This window comes from Mustela putorius, unplaced genomic scaffold (genome assembly GCF_011764305.1).
Source record: "Mustela putorius furo isolate JIRA1106 unplaced genomic scaffold, ASM1176430v1.1 tig00000785_pilon_pilon_pilon, whole genome shotgun sequence".
NCBI classification, from domain to species: domain Eukaryota; kingdom Metazoa; phylum Chordata; class Mammalia; order Carnivora; family Mustelidae; genus Mustela; species Mustela putorius.
In genome coordinates this window covers 8,144,319-8,164,354 of record NW_025421480.1, presented here as the reverse complement: position 1 = coordinate 8,164,354, position 20,036 = coordinate 8,144,319, and the positions used below count along the sequence as shown (strand labels likewise).

The 20,036-nt window shown below is 49.5% G+C and overlaps 1 protein-coding gene and 1 long non-coding RNA gene across 2 annotated transcripts in view; both read right to left on the bottom strand.

Annotated features, from left to right (window-relative positions):
• Positions 1 to 11,252, bottom strand: part of KIF26B (kinesin family member 26B) — a 409,198-nt gene extending 397,946 nt beyond the window's left edge. The window contains exons 1-2 of the mRNA XM_045084746.1: positions 10,293 to 11,252; positions 9,064 to 9,465 (exon numbers count right to left, since the gene is read on the bottom strand). Of these exons, the coding sequence (XP_044940681.1) occupies positions 9,064 to 9,465; positions 10,293 to 10,355 (465 nt within the window). The 5' untranslated portion in view covers positions 10,356 to 11,252. The remainder of the gene's footprint in view (positions 1 to 9,063; positions 9,466 to 10,292) is intronic.
• Positions 11,253 to 18,490: 7,238 nt separating this feature from the next.
• LOC106006237 lies at positions 18,491 to 19,444 on the bottom strand. The gene is made up of 2 exons (XR_006608021.1): positions 19,396 to 19,444; positions 18,491 to 18,759 (listed from the first exon to the last, which is right to left on the bottom strand). It is a non-coding gene; the product is annotated as an uncharacterized LOC106006237 (long non-coding RNA).
• Positions 19,445 to 20,036: the final 592 nt, after the last annotated feature.

Below are 20,036 nucleotides of genomic sequence, written 5' to 3'. Positions count from 1 at the left end.
TGTCAGACCACTGGCAAAAAGAAGGGAGGGGGGGGGGGGGTAGAGAGAAGGGGGGAGGGGGGGGAGAGAAGGGGGGAGGGGGCTTTTATAAAATTTACCTTCCTAGAGAAGATCACTGGAATAAACGGAAAGTGAAGGTTGAACACTAAGTCGCCCATTCCACAGACCCTCACAACAACCCTGGAGGGGTCCTATCATTGTCCCCCTCTGTAAGGAGGAGAATGACCGGTTTCAGAAAGGCTGGGCCCAAGGTCACGCCCTTTGTGAGTAACCTGATTTTGCAGCCAAGTTTTTTGACCCCAGGTCTTCCTTTTTAAGGTCATAAGAGCTTCACAAGTGGATCTCTCTTAACCTGTTAGCGTGGTCAAAGACTCAAATGCTACCCCACATGCCCTCCGCCTTTCCACCCGCTCCTGGACACACGGTCATTGCCCACCTCTCTCCAGCACCAGAAACTCTTCGAACAAAGATCCCCAGTGACCTCTGAGTCACAGAACCAAGGGAAACCTCGGTCCTTACCTCCTTGGTATCTCTGAGGCATCGGACCTTTGCCTTCCTCGGAAGCTTGCTTCTCTCTCTGCTTCTGTGGCTCCGCTGTCTCTGGGTTGCCTCCCCTTCTCCTGGCTTCTCCTTGACTCCTCCTCCTGGCTCCTCGGGCTGCCTGTGCCTTCACTGTCCCCCGGTCCCGGCCCCACTCTCGGGAGACAGCTCCGCCTCCACGGATCCCACCACCCTCTCCATGCCAACATCCCCCAGACCCGAGTCTCCAGCTCTGAATCTCACCGGGACCCACTGGAACATTCCACTTCAAGCCCCAGAGGGCCCAGAACAAGTTTATTATCCACACCGTCCTCAGAAACCAGACCCACAAGAACAAAAGCCCTAGTCCCTCCTGTACTCTCCATCTCAATTAATGGCGGCAGCTCCTCACGCTTGTCCTGGCCTGAAATCGGTGGGGGGGGGGGGGCAGGGAGGGTGTGGAGCCCTCTTCTTCCTTCTCTCCCTCTGCCCCATGTCCCCATGGGTTTTCTATGCACGACATCTGTCCAGTCCAAGCTGCCACCCCATTCCTACTGCCACTGCTTCAGCTCAGGCCTGTACCCTGTCACCCAAGCCATGGTGAGGGGCCTCCTCATGGGCTCCCAGATGCCATCTTGAGCCCATCTTCCCTCAATGACACAGCAACCTGTCATCAGTGGTATCTGATCACCTCGTTCCCTTTCCGGACGCCCATCCACAGCTGCCGAAGGCCAACTGCGTCATAGGAGACTCTCCAGCTGTGAGGCCACTCTGCCTAACCCCTGCCATCTTCCCAGTGTATTACTCACCCATGCACATGCTGTGCTACGGTAACTATGCACCCCTGCAGCTCCCCCAACGGTACAAGCGTGCATAGCCTTCTCGTGCTTTGTGTCTGCCATTCCCTCCGGCCGGGTGTCGGAGCTGCCCTGTGCTCAACAAACCGAACTCCCAGCCACCTGCCGAAGACGCTCCCTCCTCCCCTCCGCTCCCTGGCAGCCCACCCAGCCTGTGGTCCGGCGCTTCCCACACTGCCCTTGAACACCAGCTCCTTGTCTGGTGGCAGAGCACTGTAGCTGATGCAGGAGCAGGAATCAGAAACTCTTATGGGCATGTGAACATGAGAGTGAAGGCAGTAAATAAAATATTTACACGTCCAATCTGCAGCATCCTTTGAAAATACATTGTGACCAAGTGGAGTTTATTACAGGAATGCAAGGATGGCTTGTCAACAATGGTAATTCACAACAGTAATAGATCTAAGGAGGAAACTCATATGATCATCTCCCTAAAGACTGAAAACACATTTAGCAAAACACAATACCCATTCTCGATGAAAAATACTAAATGAAGTAGGAATTGAAGGATATTTCCTTAATTTGTAAAACTATTACGTATGCCTCAATTGAAAAGCCGACATCTTGCTTAGTGGGAAAAACTATACACATGTCAACTGTGTCACTACCATTTAACACTGTATCAGAGGCATGAATCAATGTAACAAAAAAGAGAAAAACCATTAAAAGAATACAAAGAGCAAAAGAGTAACAATATCTCTATTTATATCAGATAAATTCTTTCAAAAATCCAAGAGGATGAATTTTTAAAACTAACAAACACATTAATAGAATTTAATATGCTATAATGTTAATATAGAAGTCAATATCCTTCTTATATACAAACAATTATCAATTAGAAGATGGAAGTGAGGAGCCCATTTACAATAGCAATAAAAGATATAATACCTAGGAGTAAATTTAAAAAGAAATGCTCAAAGTCTACAGGAGAGAAACCTTGAAAATTGGTTTTTGGCTCAGGTCATGATCTCATGCTCATGGGATTGAGCCCCACATCAGGCTCTGTGCTCAGCACGGAGTCTCCTTCAGATTAATTTTCTCTCTCCCTGTCCCCTCTCTGCCCTTCCCTTCCACGAATGCACACGCCTGCTCTCTCTAAATAAAGATCTAAAAAAATAAAATACACCAAAGTAGCTTCCCAGTGGATCAGACATCTAAATATTTAAAAGGAAGCTATCGAAACACTCAAAGAAAACAAAGGTGAATTCCTTTGAAACCTGGAAGTGATAGACAGACTTTGTAACCATGACTTGAAATCCACCCTTCTTAGATGGGTTCTGGAGCAACCCAAAGGCAGCAGTAAGCAGGATGACAGATATAAACTGATGTATTAATTTGATACATATATATATATTTTTTCAATTTATTTAACACAGAGAGAGAAATCACAAGTAGGCAGTGAGGTGGGGGGGACAGGCTCCCCGCTGAGCAGAGAGCCCGATGTGGGGCTCGATCCCAGGACCCTGAGATCAAGACCTGAGCTGAAGGCAGAAGCTTAACCCACTGGGCCACCCTGGCGCCCCTGATGTGTTTATTTTTTTAAGTAGGCTCCACACCCAGTGTGGAGCCCAACACAGGGATTAAACTCACAACCTCAGACTAAGACCTGAGCTGTGATCAGAGCTGGATGCTTAACCAACTGAGCCACCCATCACCCTTTGATAAAACATCTTTTTTTAAAGATTTTATTTATTTGAAAGAGAGAGAACAAGGGAGAGGCAGATGGAGAGGCAGACAGAGAAGCAGACTCCCCACTGAGCAGGGAGCCCAATGCAGGACTTGATTCCAGGACCCTGGGATCATGCCCTGAGCTGAAGGCAGACATCCAACCAAGTGAGCCACCCAGGCGCCCCTTGATAAACTTTTTAAAGTAATTTAGGAATGTAGGCTTATTCCCTGTCTTTTGGCACCTCTGCAAATGCCCTCTGCGGGATTTCAGAGGTGCTCAAAAGTATGAGAGATGAGTGAGAACCCATAGAATTCGTGCTTCTTTGCCACAGTAAGACCATACAGGAGGGTTCAAAAAAAAAAAAAGGGTAAAGAAAAGATGCTAAGGTCAGCCTGTGACTCAAGATAGTAAAAACGAAACCAATTTGTATTCCTGAAAAGAGACTGGGAACCCTGACAGACACCAGCCAACTTGCAACCTTTGCCAGGACAGAACAGAGCTGGAGTCTGGCAGCCCTACAGACCTGGCTCGGAGACGTTCCCCTGGAGAACGCTTCCCCTCCGGAGGTCACCGGAGCCTCCTCCCGCCCCCATCCGATAGGGTTTTCCAGAAAGGGCAGGCAACAGAGGAGTCTCAAGCGAGTGACTAGAAGAAATATGAGGCAGTTCCTCACCCACTCCCTGCGTTACACTCCAGCCAAGAAAATTATTCAACTCCCCATCCTGACAGCCCCACATATTTTTCCCACCCCCCAAAGTGATGCTACCATCTGTAAGCCCAGGAAAAATAATCCAAACTCTGTCTCTCCAGGTCGGAGGTGGGGGTGGATTCCCACTCAGGCAGTTACCCTAACAGTGACCCTCATCACGGGGTCTGGGGGAGACGGCTTCCTTGGATTTCTCTGTTCCTTGCACCTTTACTCATGCTTCCTTTTTTGTGACCCGAACCACATCGATCACTTGGAATTCCCGGGTAACAAGACTGCATTTGTCTCCACTTTGCTATAGGAGAGCTAATGGATTGCGGGGGTGGGGAGCGGGGGTCCAAGTACAGCGCCCAGCACATACCAAGGCCGGTAACTGCTAGCTGTTCCTAATCAGCATCATCACCATCACCATTAGGATTAGTTCATGAACGGCGCAATCGCGGACATGCCAAAGAGCAGCTCATGTTGCCTAAATTTTATTGACTTGATCCTTCCAAATGCTGACAAGTTACTAGCCTCAGCCATTTAAAAATCACATTTCTAATGCAATAATCCTATCTGCGAGGCGTGCGGGACACATTACTACAGCCCAGGGATTTTCACAAAGTGAATTAAGTCACTATAAAAACTGACCATGTTGGTTCACAATTAAAAGTCTGGTGGAATGAAATGCCATTATTCCATAGCCTGCTAAGCCCAAAGGAAGAGACTGCCACTCACGGGTCTCCGCTGGGAGGGCATTTAGAACCCCTAACATATTTCCGGAATGTTCTCACGACTGATATTATCTAGTAGCTGATCTTGGACTGAAAATCTTTCTGAAACGGAAAAAGGCTCAAAGCACGTATTCTGAAAATCACCATGTGTTCTTGAAAGGATTTCAGATAAACATCTCTCCTAACTAATAAGCATTTAAAATGCAATTTGTATTGTATCTATAAAGAGTTGCACCATGGCTTTTGGAGAAAACTTTCCATAGTTATTTTTTCATAGCCGTCTTGGAGCTGGGAAAATACAGAAATATACACACACATGTGCACGCGCGCGCACACACACACAGACACACACACACACATGCACACACACATATTCCCCAAGTCTAGACTTACTTGGACTCTGGCTATTTACAGTCTACGTTTGGTGTTTTTAAACCCTTCTGACACATTCCTTTCTTTCATCTCTGTGATTCCTGGCCACCCTTTTCAGTACGACTGGCTAATCTTCCTGATATTTCCGGGACATAAATGGGCCTAGAATACTTGACTGAGAAAAAAAATCAGATAGCAATATAGTGCTGGACACTTTTTTTTTTTTTCAAATAAAAGATTTTCTTGTGTTGATCTGGAAATGATCAGATGTCCGAGACCCTTCTGCCAATCTGGAACATTTCCACCTACTCCAGGGAATTCCTTCGGGCTGATGTTTCTTAGGACTCAGTGTCAATTCAAAAGTTCCATTCAGTTCCCCGAATGATCAAGGTGAGCCCGAAAATGGGAGATCCGTTCCTTGGCCCTTATTTTTGCTTGGTGGCTTGACTGTGCGTAAAACCGCAAAGACACTCGTGCCCGTGGATGCGAAATACACGTGGGGACGCTGCCAGGGGCAGACAGACCGTGTTTACCCCAAATCCCAACACTTCACAAACCAACATTCTTTCATCTTCTACTTCTCCCTTCTACTTCCAACCCTAAAAAAAAGATGTGGTATAAAACCCAGCGAGTGTTTTTTCTTTTTTATTTTGACCTGACGACGCAGGTAGTAGAAGTCGATCCAAAGGTTTTACAATCCGCCACCAGACACAAGTGTTTACTCACCAGGTAACTTGTCATTTGAAGAGGCAAATCCAGAACATCAACAGGAGCAAGAGATCACGCTTGCTGTTTCTACACTGCAGAGCCTGTCCTATTCCTCAATCTGCCTCCACTCCCTGCCTCTTTCCGGAAACCTCACACTCAGTGCAAGGAAAACCAAACCCCTGAGCACCTTTCTCTCCGAGCCCCTCCCAAGTGTGGAACTGCTCCCGTTTCCTGCCTCAGTTAACACCATGCCCGCCCTGCGCCCAGAAACCTCAGAGGCCAGCTGCTACCTTCCACCCCAAAGCCCTGGGCTCCTGTGGTCACGTGACTCCTAAGAGGGCTCAGAATACGGGCGGTCACTCTGCAGGCCACCAGAGCTGGCTGAGATCAGCCACACACCCCTCCCAGATGAGCTCACCAGCATTTCTCCTCCCCTCCTTAACCAACTGTCCCCAAGACAAAACTGGGGGGGGGGTGGGGTTCGACAGGGCTTGCTACCTACAAACAGCGCGGGGTGAGGACTCCTACCGCTGGATGATATTTGGAAAATGTGATGAAATTAGAAACTAAAAAATGGATAATGTTGGATTGAAAAAAAAAAATACCTAACTCTATAAAACATAAACCTAACAGTGTCTTGGCTAATTAATAATCATCAACAGCCCCACGTCTTTCTCCAAAGAAACTTATAAATGTGGACAAAAACGGATTTACTCAAGGTCACAAAATAAATCAGCAGTAGAGAGAACTGAAACCAAATAAATAAGAAGATTCCCGAATGTGCTAGTCTGCCTCTGACTTCTAAATGCCCACCTAGGAGACTTTTCATACCACCTAGTAGAATTTAGAACTCCGTTTAAGAAAATGGTTCCCAGGGGCGCCTGGGTGGCTCAGTGGGTTAAGCCTCTGTCTTTGGCTCAGGTCGTGATCTCAAGAGTCCTGGGATTGAGCCCCTCATCTGGCTCTCTGCTCAGCAGGGAGTCTGCTTCCTCCCCTCTCTCTCTCTGCCTGCCTCTTTGCCTACTTGTGATCTCTGTCAAATAAATAAATAAAATCTTTTAAAAAAAGAAAAAATAGTTCCCAAATTCCGTTAGGTGTCTTAAGTGAATTACAATGATGATTTTTGCTAATTTCCCCTCAAGAACATGCCTTCATCTTCTAGATGCTTACTCTCCAGGGCAAACTGCATGTTGGAGTCACAGTGGCATCTCCTGGGCTAATGAAATTTAACTCTTTTGGTGCCAGAGGGCTACCGAGGTCCATAGAGAGCTCATAAACCCAGCCCTGGGAAGAAGGGAGGCCTAATGTCCGAATTCTGTGGCCTCCATCCATCCTGTTCAAGAGAACACAGCATGTGTTTCCTTAGAATCTCACAGGCTTTAAAAGGGGAGTGGAAATTGTACCTCATCTGAGGGTACCAATATTTAAAGAAGAAGGAAAAAAAAAAAAGCTTTAGTTTTTTTAATTATTCCCAGAGATGCACAGAAGACTTAGAGCTAACCTTGAGGCCCCACACCTCCTGACTGAGGAGGAGACAATCCAGGTCACTGTTGTTTCTGGCTAAGTCTTGCGCCCCCAGGCAACTGTGGTCCTGGGCGATATTGATGTGTGCCTGCAAATGACCCCATGTGACCTCCCGGTGCCTGACAGCTGTCCCCCAGACATGCCCGCGTGACTGTGAGCTGGCACAGAGCACTGAGTTCAGAGACCCCCCAACCGGCTTCCTAGGATCACTTTAATTTCATCAGGTAAACACAATTGGTAAATATATTGAACTGTAACACCGGGAATGGATTTCCCAGGTGCTTCCAACAAAACCCCAAATCAACTTTGTCACAACACAGGATGGAGGTATTTGAGTTGCAAACATTTATTTCTTCTTCCTATAGGTTTCCTTCCCTTCCTCCATTTGCATGAAAAGAGCAGATTTTGATTTACCTTTGCACACGGAAATACTACAACACCAACCAATAAACTGTTATAAGAATGGTTCCTAGAGAATGTTCTAGAATGCTTCGGTACACTGCATCTTACTAGGATTGCCACCCATTGGATGGTAACTTTAAGAACCAAGGTTTTTCAAAATTCATCAGAGGGTCAAGTCTGGTTTATCATCTCACAGCGCCCCACACGCTACCTCTCAAGCACTTAAGGCAATGGGAGCAAATTCTGAATGGTGCATTTTGTGGTTTGTATCCTCCGTTAGAATATAAGCTCCATGTGGATGAGGGCTGTTATTTCGCTGCTGTGCCTAACACAGTGCCCTGAAGGCAGCAGAAAGTCAGAGATTTTTGATAAATGATCAAAAGAGCAAATAAAAGTGTGAATGAAGCAGTGTTAAATTGGAGAATACAGAATGCAACTATAAAATAAGCTTTTCGATTTCCTGAGATCCTTCCCCGGGGAGTCTGGACAGATTTATTATCAAACTACAAAAATGGCATCCTGACAACAATCCACAAGTTAATTATTCTTGGGATAAATTGGGGCTTCATAAAACCAATTCTCTGGGTGGCAATTTTCCACATGTAAAATTTTTACAACTTCTGTGGGTATTTGTTTAATTTAACCCTTGCCTGGGAAAACATTGATGTGTGTGAATTTGGATTTGCAGACAGAGGCAAGCAGACGCAGTTACTGCTAGACTTCACGACTCAAAAATCACAGTATGCCATTTCAAAAGTCACAGAAATACAAATCAGAAAATGCCACGGAGCAGTGTCGGAAACCCCCACAGCTATGCACTGTTTTCTCAATATTTCTCTCCAACCACTGATAAAAACTCTTTGAAGTGGAAGAGTAAATATTATCACTTGATAGTACTTGGACCCAAGAGTGCAAATACAATCGCATTGTGTTACACTCTGGAGGCTCCCGCACACCGCACGGAGGGGCCAATGTGCTGAGCCGTCTGCGAAGTAGCCCCGCTCCCAGGCGCTCCCGCCCCCCGATGCCCCTCGGGCGCACACGCGGGATGTCAGCCGGGACGTGGGGGCATTCGAATACGAGTTTCCGTTTTTGTCATCTGGGAACGAAGACCCACGAAGAGGCCATGGGACACGCCAAGCCCTAAGTATCAGCTTGCGTCTACCACTCCCACCGGCCTGTTCGTAAGCATCGCGGGGGGCCGTGGGGAGGACACTCTAAGGAGCCGGCCACAGTGCCGGCGCGAGGCAGAAAACAAGCCCCCCCCCCACGAGCAGGTGTCGCCCGTTCCCGGGCCTGCCGCACCGCAAAGGTGGGCGGCGCGCGGGCAGAGGGTCCCCGGGGAGGGCGCCAGGCGCAGGTCCAATGGCAGGTGCCAGCGAGTGCGGGGAGTGGAGGGCAGCAGGACCGATGAGCTGGGGCATACCCAGTGGGTGGAGAGGCCTGGGCACACCTCCCGGCTCTGCGCCCCTGGCCGACCCGGCGAGGGAGAGGCGCGGGCTCGCCCCCCGGGGCCCCTCCGGCCGCCGCCCGCCCCGGTCGCCCCCGCCCCGGGGCCGCCCTCCCGCCTGCCCCCCCGCGCGGGCTCACCTTGCCGGGGAAGGGCCCCGGGAGGATCAGCTTCAGCGCCTGCCTCTTCAGCTCCACCAGGCGGGCGTTGCAGTTCTCGCACCAGACGCCGCGGTCCGAGCCGGGGGAGGAGCCGCCGCCGCTGCCCGAGCCCGGGGAGCCGGTGCCGAAGCCCGGCGAGCCGCCCAGGGAGCCCGGCGAGCTGGTGCCGATGCCCGGGGAGGCGGGGCCTGGGGAGCCGGTGAAGGAGCTCGGGGACGAGGTGCCCGAGCCGGGGGACGGGGTCCCCGACGAGCCGAGCGCCGAACCCGCGCCCTCGGGGGTGGGCCGGCTGCCGGCGCGCGACTCCTCGTACGCTTTCCGGTACCAGCTCTCGGGGGAGAAGGGCGCCGCGGGCTTGGTGGGCGAGCACACTTCGTTCACCTGCGGGGAGACGTGCCGAGTCAGGGGCCGCAGGGCGGCGGGCTGCCGCGCCCCCGGGCCAAGCCGGGCCGGGGGCGTCCTCCCGCCGGCCGGGGAAACGCGCGCCCCCGAGGGCCGGGCAGAGCGCCAAGGAGCGCGCGTTCGGGACCGCTGGGAGCTCGGCGGCCGAATCTGCCTCCATCTGCCCCGTTAATCGTCCTCGAGTAGGTCCCGGCTTCCCGGGCGCCGGCGGACCCCTCCTCGGGTCGGGAGGAGAGGGCTCGCTCAGGGGCTTCCCATGCTTCCTGCAAGGGGAACTCATACAGTCCGCGCCCGGCGCTTTTGAACCCGACACCCATCCCAGAAAGAGCCCAGGTTCAAGATCCGGGAAGACGCTATGCCGGGGGCGGAGGCGGGGTAGGGGGCATCTGGATTTGTATTCATTCAGGGTACTGCCCTCCGGATCCTGAAGGTAAATGCAAGGCTCCCCCGGCTCCAGGGCACTGATCCCGAGGGACGGCAGAGAATTCATAGACAACCCCTCCCCCCCGCCCAATTCGGCTTAACTCTGCCTGAAGTGCACGAATGCCACAAAAGTTAGGGGTGCGGGAACCGCCGGGAACGCGAGGACTGGGAAAATTCCGGGGGCCAGGCCAGTGTGCGGGCGTCCTGGCGGCCGACCCGCCTCCGTGCACGCACGCCCTGCCCGCCCGGCGGAGGCGCCTCCGCAGCGGCAGGAGAGCTCGGGGCCGCCCTGCGGGGCCGCGCGGCGCCGGGGAAGGGGGACCCCGGCCGAGGGGTGGGGCGGTCTGGTAACGCGCCTCCGCAATGTGCCCGTCCCAACTTACCCCGTATTTCTTCCCCCTGCTGGAGACCGCCAGCCTCTCTTTATTCCCGGCTACCGAATTCATGGTGGCTTTTGCAGAGCAGAGTGTCTAAACGTTCCACCAACGCTACATCCAAAAGGTCTTCCAACCCAGAAGGGTCCCCCCGTTGTCGAGGGCTGCCTCTTGGCCCTCAAGTCAAGGTTTCTTAATTGGGGGGAGGGAGAGAATCAAAGCGAATGGAGCCCAGAAGTGATAGCACTAAATTTGCAGAACGGGCTGGAGTGGGTGGTTTATTCTTCTCTTCAAATAATGCTTTTCCTCATCCTCTTCTGCCTCCTCCAGCCACACGCTCCCTTTGCACGGTCACATCCAGATAATTGGCATTCTCCTCGGCCAGGTGGCTCCGTTTTCCTCCACGAGGGAAGCGAGGCGGGCCGCCAGGCACACGCAGCTGCCGGGGAAGGTGGGCGAGCCCTCGCCGCGCCTCGCCTCCCGCCGGCGAGCCGGCGCTGGGAACTTGCCTCCTTCACGGAGCTCGGTAACTGAGTTCAAAGAAATTCTCCCAAAATATAAGGATCCAGACTCGGGGAGGAGCCTCGGCGCGTCGCGGAGCCAATATCCGCCGGCCCGCTCGGCCTGACAGTTCCGCGAGCGCAGGGAGACGCGGCTCGGCGTGGCCCGGGTCGCCGCCGCGGTCAGCGCGCGCGTGTGCGCCCGGGCGCAGCGCGGAGCCTCGGGAACAGCCGCCCCGCCGCCCGGGAGCCCGCCGCCTGCCTGCCGCCGCCGCGCCGGCCGGGATCCATTTTATGTTGCGGCGCGCGCGCCTGACAGTGCGAGGCGAGGCTGGGGGCGGGGGGTCGTAAATCTCGCCCCTTGCGGGGAAGTTACGGGAGAGTGGCCCGCGGCCAGGGCCCTAATGAGACGCCACTGCGCGAGCCTGGCGCGGAGGGGCAGCGCCGAGCGAGAGGGCTGGACCGAAATGCGCCCGAGCCTCCCCGCCCCCAAGTTCTTTCTCTTCCTGGCAAGGCTTGCAGTTCTGCCTTTGAAACGCCGTGTAAAAGGGACTGAGTCACAAACAAGTCCGCAAACATGCCGGGTCCTCCCCCCACCCCCCGCCCTTTGTTCTCCTAGACCTGCCCTGCAAACCTTTTCTGGAATTGCCCTACCAGCCCCCAGGCCGGCTGGGGTGGGGGGGGGGGGGGAGGGGGACACCCACCTAGCCACAGCCAAGGGCCGGGGGCCTTCGCCCCCCGCCCCGCGCGCCCCAAGCTGCAGCGTGCCGAGCCGCCCAAGCTGGCCCAGGTGAGCCCGGGACCAGGCCGGCCGCCACCGGGCAGGGGAAACTGAGGGATTCGCCGCGGTGCACACGCACAGCGCCGGCCTGGAAAGGGGGTGTGTGCGGGGTGACCTCGCCCCGCCGCTCCGGAATCGCTCCTCGCTCGGCACCTCTCCTTCCCTTTCTTCCCGCGCCTGAGCCCCGGGAGCCCCCAGCCACCGCCCCCTGTCCGATCCCCCCCGCCACCCCCGGCGCAGCGCCGTGGAGTGCAGGAAACCGGCATATGCCAGGCTCCACACGTGGCTGCTCCAGGGTGTCATTTTTCATTTCCCGGGAGGACATTTCTCCCGGTGAGCCGGCAGGTCTGTTTTGTTGTGACCTTTAATTAACACCCCGCGAGACGCCTCGAGAAGGACCGGCCCAGCGCGGGGATCACGTGAGGTGTAATGGCATCTCCGCGCCCGGGGACACCGGCCTGGGGGTGGGCGAGGGCGTCAAAGACTTTGGGGGCTTTCCAGCCTCTGGCTTCTTTCTGAGCTAAGGAGGGGGCAGGAAGGCAACCTTCTGGGGGTGCTGAAAGCCTGGGGCAACGCCCCTCCCGCCCTGCTCGGGGAAAATTCCTTCTGTGCCTCCCTCCCGCCGCCACCGCCCCCCTCCCGCCGCAGCCCTGGCGTGGGAAGATTTCACAGCCACCAAAGCGAGGTAAGAAGGTCAAAATGAAGATGTCGAGAGCAGTATGGAAGTTTCCATGACGTTCCTGCTTCCAATTTAAAAGCGATCACATCGAGAGAGAGGACCTTAGGGGGGTAGGTACGCCTCGAGGCGGCCCACGGCAGCTCCCAGCCACATCTGTATTCCGCGGAGGGGCCGCGGGGAAACGGCCCCGCCATCCGCTCGGCGCGGCGCCTCTGCGGAACAGCAGCGTGCGCCCCCCTGAAATGCACCAGCCCCTGAAGCCGTGGTAGGGGGTGGGGTGCGGAGGTGGGGTGTCGAGGGAGAACTGTCGCGGAGCTGCGAGACCCACCTTGAAGACGGAGACCGGAGCTGGTCCGCTTTGCATCCCCAAGTAGCTGGGTCCCCCAAGTGCGTTTGGCGGGCTCGGAGCGCCCTCTGTTGAGCACAGTTTCCAACCCGAAGCCCCGCCGGAGAGTTGAGTTGGTTTGAGGCTTTTAAAAATGGACCTAACAGTTGCACCCAGTGAAATGCACAAATCTTAAGGGTACAATTCTGTGAATCTGGGTAAATCTAGGCTCCCAAATAAGCCACCACCTCGGTCTAAGGTATAAATGTCCGCTCCTGCAGAGTTCTCTCTTGCCTCTTCCCAGGCCGTCCCCACGCCTCGCGCCCAGCCTTTCTGCACTGATTTCCATCTCCATTGGTTAGTTTTGCCTGATCTTGAACTTTTTATTCGTGGACCCCAGGAAGTTTGCATTCTATGGCGGTTGGCTTTTGTCGCTTATTATAAAGTTTCTGACCTTCATGTTGTTGGGTACGGGTCTGTATTCTGTCTGTACTCCGTTGTTCATTCCTGTCTCTCCTGCTTTCTTCTTTGTTAACTGAATATTCCCGCAGCGGCCCGGGCGGATGGGGGTGGGGGTGCTTTCATCTGTCTACTGGCCTTTGAGCTCTAATGATTATAATGTGCATCTTTAATTCATCATGGGCCACTTAGTGTTAATATTGCGCCACTTCGACTGAAATGTAAGAAACTCGCAAGAGTAAATTGCATTTTACCTCCCTCTTTTGTACTATTTAAATAAATTTTATATCTATATACATTATAAAACCCAAAGTGCAGTCTTAACAATTTTATTTTAAACATGTTGTCTTTTAATGAAACTAGAAAATGTTAAGTGTAGGTTTTTTCTTTTATTTTTTAGAGAGAGAGAAGGGGGGAGGGACACAGAGGGAGAAGAAGAATCCTAAGCAGATTCTTGCTAAGCGTGCAGCCCCACTCCATTTCAGGACCCTGTGACAGTGACCTGAGCCAAAGACAAGATTTGGACACTTACCTAACTGAGCCACCTAGACACCCCAGCCTTTTTTGCTTCTGAATGGAGATCAACAGCAAACCTATAGGAATTCCCTCTGTGTAGTATATGTCCTTTGCCTCAGGATGCTCAAAGATTTTCCCTTTACCATTACTTCTCAACAATTTGACTATGACGCTCCTAGATGTGGTTCTCTCTGTACTTATCCTGGGTAAGGTTTGCTGAATTTCTAGGACTGTAAGTTAATCTAGAAGCTTTTCCACCAAATTTGGGGTCATTTCAGCCATTTTTTTATTCAAATTACTTTCTGCCCCATTCTCTCTTTCCTCTCCTTCTGGGAGACCAATTACATGGATATTTTTATACTACGTGAATTGTCTCATAAGTTACTGAGTGGCTCTATTTGTTAATATTATCCTTATCCCTCAATTCTTCAATCTGGATAATTTCTGCAGATCCTTTATTAAGTTCACTAAGCATTGTTTCTGCTATCTCCAGTCTCTATTAAGAATATCCAGTAAATTCTTTATTTCAGATATTGTGGTTTTTAATACATGCATACATACATATATAGTTTCCATTTATCGGCTTCTTTTTCCTTTAAATCCTTGAACATAGTCATGAGAGCAGCTTTAAAATTTCCTATCTGCTCATTCCAACATCTGGCTCACTTGCGGGTCACTCTCTATGAACTGATTTTTCTCTTGACTCTGAATCCCGTCTTCTTGTTTCTTTTCATATCTGATAGCCAATAAAATTTAACTGCTTGCTGAATATGGTGGACATTACATCATAGAGTTGCTAGATTGTGCTATCTTCCTTTGAAGAGTATCCATTTTGTTCTAGCAACAAGCAGCTAAGCTAGTGGTGGATCACCTTAAACTTGTAGCAACTTGGCTTTATGCTTTGTTAGACTAGATCTATGTCGGTTGTAGCTTAGATATATCTAAGAAAAATTCCTTGGTCCTGAGACCTATTCTTTACCCCTAAAGTGGAGAGCATCTAGCATTTCAGTAAAAAGCCCAAAATGTTTGCCAGACCCTCTTGCTTGGGATTTACAGCCAGACTCTGCTCCCCTGTAGTGACAGCAGCTGAAATCAATTCTTCCAGCTTTAGGATACTACTTTTCCCTGACTTCCTGTAGCTCTCTCATGTATACAAAATTCAAAAATATCAGCCAATGACTTTGGGAAATTGCAAATTTTAGGGCTGCTTCTCTCCTTTCCAAGATTTTTCTTCTCCTTTTCCAGCCACAGCCCTTAACTCCACCAGGGGAATGCCTCACACCAGAAAGACTGGCTCTCTCCTCGAGTTATAGCCACTGTGCCCAGCAGACTTGAACAGATCCATATAATACTTCATTCAGAGACTGAACCCTGGACTCCCCTCTGGCCACTGCCTACTTCTGGCCACTCTCCCATGCCTTTAAATAGGCTTTTTGTTGTTGCTGTTATCCAGCTTGTAATTGTTTTCTTTAGGGAATTCAATTGTATATATAAAATACTCCCCAATTTTAGTCTTAATGGTGGCTTTTTCAAGTCTATGTTAGGTTTTTAGAATTCCTGTAGCTTCAAGGGTTTTTATTCTGTGAATTAGCAGCCTAAAAAGTTAAGTCTTTAAAGAATCTAACTGTATATCATTTCTTGGCCTTTTGGCTAAGATCAAGTGTCAAGAGTCTAACTATTTTATTTTCTGTCGGACCGAAGGATTCTAATGATGCAACTAGACCCTTCACTGATAGACAGACAGACAAATCTATCTAGACAGACTTATCTGTCTAGATAGATCTTACCTTTTCACATTCAAGGACATTAACAGCATTACTTCAAAAACACACACACACACCTTATTTTATGAATGAAGAAATTACATACTAGCTTCTAAAAACTGAGTGCTTCTCTAAACACCAATTTATTTATTCTACTGATACCCCTGGATGAAACAATATCTCCCTGTTACATCCACGAGTACAAAATGAAAAAAAAAAAAAAAACACTAAGGTCTATCACTTGGCTAAGAATGAAATTCCTATTCCATATTCCTCACTCCTTAGTTATGAAGTGGACGTAACTTCTTTGGGAACGTTTCAGGTGACTTTTACATTGTCCAAAAATGCAGTTTAGCTTTCTCATTATTTATATCTCAGGGACAAGTGGCTCATAAATTTTATAACTACACTATATTATGGCACTGTATTTTTGAAAGTCTAAAAGAATAAATCAAAAATTACAACAAACAAAAACAAAAACAAAATGAGGCTGGCCACTTCTAATTGCTAATCAGAGGGCAACAGATAACAGACTCCCCTTCTCTTTAATACTTTTCTTTTGAAATAACTTCCACAATGGTTCGGACACAAACATGCCAGCAGAACCGGTGGGCTCACTGCCTGTGCCAGAGGCCGCTGAGTTTCTCCTTGACAGATAATTAAAACAGCTTACACTGCCCATGTGGTATTCTTGATGACTATGCACACAATATTTGCATTTGATCTACTGGCGTTCCAGGGACCATATGATCATTTGTGGGCTGCCAAAGAGTCATCAGCAAGCTGGTAATTTTCATTTTCGTGCTTGGTCACTACTGTAGTGTTAGAGGATGGTTGTCACCCTGCAAGTGAAGGAAGGCTTTCCACTCTTGGACTATCATTTCAATCGCTAATCATTTTATCCTCGTAAATTCCTTTTCACGTTAACCTCCAAGTTTGAGTTCAGTCCCAAGGTGACCGTAGATAAGAGTAGAGAAAGAGAAAGGGCTGAACGAAATTTGTGTGGCTGGAGGGATAAATGTTCTATCACTATTTTTATTTTGCTTTCAGGCTGGGGAAGAGAAGACCAGTTATGGAAAAGAGAGAAGAAGACTAGACAGTGTGTGTCCAGCCCATGGACGCTGGGTAGCAGATGGACAGCCATGACCCATGCCGACACTTATCGCAAGACGTGACCTGCTTTGTAAAGAGATCAGGGCATCCCATGTGTCACCGTGTATAATTGTGACGGAAGAAAAGCAACCTACATGTGCATCTGTAGGGGACGGCTTTCATAACTTACGCTGTCCTCAGATTAGGAAATACTATGCAGCCATTAAGAACATTTCCATAAAAGAATTTTATGGAAGTAATAGAAAGACAATGATGATGTGTTAGGACTGAAAACATAAAGTCGGTACAGTACATTGATAATGCAGTGTAAGTATATAATCAGGGGAAAAAAAGACTAGAATCCAGCATCAAAATATTGAGAGTATTATAGCTCTCTGGGAGTTTCCAATTCTGTTTGCAGCGACAAATGTAATATTATTATAAGAAAAAGATTTCTAAAATAAGAAAAGAATTTAGAACAAGTTTTAATTTTTAGGAAGGGGATTGATCATTAGGTAAAGAATTGGGCTTCCCCAAAGGAAACAGTCAACAAAACAAAGAGGCAACCCACGGAATGGGAGAAGATATTTGCAAATGACAGTACAGACAAAAGGTTGATATCCAGGATCTATAATGAACTCCTCAAACTCAACACACACAAAACAGGCAATCATATAAAAAAAAATGGGCAGAAGATATGAACAGAGACTTCTCCAATGAAGACATACAAATGGCTATCAGACACATGAAAAAATGTTCATCATCACTAGCCATCAGGGAGATTCAAATTAAAACCACATTGAGATATCACCTTACACCAGTTAGAATGGCCAAAATTAACAAGACAGGAAACAACATGTGTTGGAGGGGATATGGAGAAAGGGGAACCCTCTTACACTGTTGGTGGGAATGCAGGTTGGTGCAGCCACTGTGGAAAACAGTGTGGAGATTCCTCACGAAATTAAAAATAGAGCTTCCCTATGACCTTGCCATTGCACTCCTGGGTATTTACCCCAAAGATACAGATGTAGTGAAAAGAAGGGCCATCTGTACCCCAATGTTTATAGCAGCAATGGCCACGGTCGCCAAACTATGGAAAGAACCAAGATGCCCTTCAACGGATGAATGGATAAGGAAGATGTGGTCCATATACACTACGGAGTATGATGCCTCCATCAGAAAGGATGAATACCCAACTTTGGTAGCAACATGGACGGGACTGGAAGAGATAATGCTGAGTGAAATCAGTCAAGCAGAGAGTCAATTATCATATGGTTTCACTTATTTGTGGAGCATAACAAATAGCATGGAGGACATGGGGAGTTAGAGAGGAGAAGGGAGTTGGGGGAAATTGGAAGGGGAGGTGAATCATGAGAGACTATGGACTCTGAAAAACAATCTGAGAGGCTTGAAGTGGTGGGGGGTGGGGTGGGAGGTTGGGGGAACCAGGTGGTGGGTATTATGGAGGGCACAGATTGCATGGAGCACTGGGTGTGGTGAAAAAATAATGAATACTGTTATGCTGAAAAGAAATAAACTTAATTTAAAAAAAAAAAGAATTGGGCTGCCCCACAAACACCCATGGTCATACATTTCCAGGCACATACACAGTCACACACACACACACACACACACGCCTTCATACTTAATTGAGACCGGGCTACAAACCAAACCAAACCAAACAAAGCCAAGGAGGGAAATGAGTAGAGAATGTCGGTGATTAACTATTTTACAATAAAACAGGTTTTCCAAGCGCTTCACCAAAAAAAGGGAAAAAACTAATCATACTTCACTTATCTGTACAATTTCTTGAATTCAGAGTTAGGACTATAAGAGAGGGAACTGAGAGCTCTCCAGAGGTGAGGTGGCTGGCCCCAAGACAAAAACCCAGCCAAGGGAGATGGCCAAGGAAAAACCCAGAGCCGTCTTTGGTCCCCACTTAAAAGCCAGGAAGAACCCATTGGTGACAAGTGGGAATAAGAACACTGTGACAGTCCAGTCTGACAGTCAGACATGTAGTAAAACAAAACTGCACCTGTTGGATGACTTGTCTGATGACGTGAGGGCAGCGCTGGAGCCAAACATCATCACGTGGGTGCCGGGAAACATTTTTATTTAAAATTTCTAGAACAGCATTTAACTTACAGGCAGGTCAAGTACAGCCCAGCACGACAAAGGAAACAGAGTCAGGGGAGGTCAGAAAAGGGTGAGATACTCCCACTAGAGGGAACAGCAAGGGACCCCCCGGGGGAAAGAGCCTTTGACGGGGACGGGGCAAGATGGAGCAGGGATTACAAAAAGGTAGACATCAGACAAGGGACAGGGAGGTCACAAGGGCGCCAATTTTCCAGACAGGTGTACCTGTTAGGAGGTAACGAGCAAGAGGAGATGTTCTAATTTGATAATCAGAAAATAAACAACCTGATCCCAAAGCAAAAGATGTGAACATATATTTCACCCCCCAAAACGTGGACAAACAGCTTAATAAGCACATAAAACTAGATTCAACAGCATTTGTCATTGCGGAAGTGAGGATTAAAAGCCACAATGAGCTACCAATGAACAGCTGACATCAAAAACCATCACGGAGGAGATGGAGAAATGCGGGTTCCCGGGCGCTGCTGGGGGGAAAGTTAGATGGTGTGGCCACTTTGGAAAACAGTTTGGCAATTTCTCAAAAAGTTCAATAGGAAATTACTGTCCCGCCCATTAATTCTACTCCTAGTATCCACCCAGGAGAAAAAAATAAAAATGAAGAAAACATACGTCCAGGCAAAAGCTTGCACACAGCAAACTTGCTCACAGTAGCCCCAGCGTGGAAAGAACCTATTGTCAGTGGCCCTAGAAGGAAGGGATGGACAGGCTGAGTGAAAGAAAGTACCCCTGAGAGACCCGCCCTGTCGGACAGCTTCCCTGTGAAATACTCACAAAGGACAGGCAGTAGAGACAGAAAGCTGATGGGTGGTTGCCTGGGCACCAGGGAGGGACAGGGCTTACCTGGCCTGAGGGATCTCACAGGGTGATGGAGACTGCTGAGTGGTGATCTAGAAAAACAAAACCAAAAGTGTGCATATGAATAGGATGAGTTTTCTTTTTAAATTTTATTTATTTATTCATTTATTTATTTATTTATAGCACATGATGGGGATGGGGCAAAAGAGAGACAGAATCTTAAGCAGGCTCCATGCCCAGCACAGAGCCTGATGCCAGGCTCGAACTCATGACCCTGAGATCATCACCTGAGCCCAAATCAAGACTTAGACCCTAACTGACTAAGCCACCCAGGCCGGATGACTTGTATTATATGTAAAATCTATCTCAAGAAAGCCATTTTTATAAAAGTGTTGGACAAGGCAAAAGGGGATGAAAATGAGGAATCCATTCCTGGCCACCAGCCCTGGGCAAGCTCGGCTTGGAGACTAAGGACACCGAAGGAGGAAGGTGGCGGTAGCCAGGCTGGTTTGCAGGACAAGGAAGATGTGGCAATAGTGTTTCTAACACAAGGTTGGTGGGAGGAAGATGGCATGTGATTTCAAAGAGATCCGGCCATGATGACCCTCTGAAGCAGAATCCCCAGAAAGAGGGCGTCACGTGTGCCATTCAGGAACCCCCACACGGCGGACATTGTGAATCAGCCA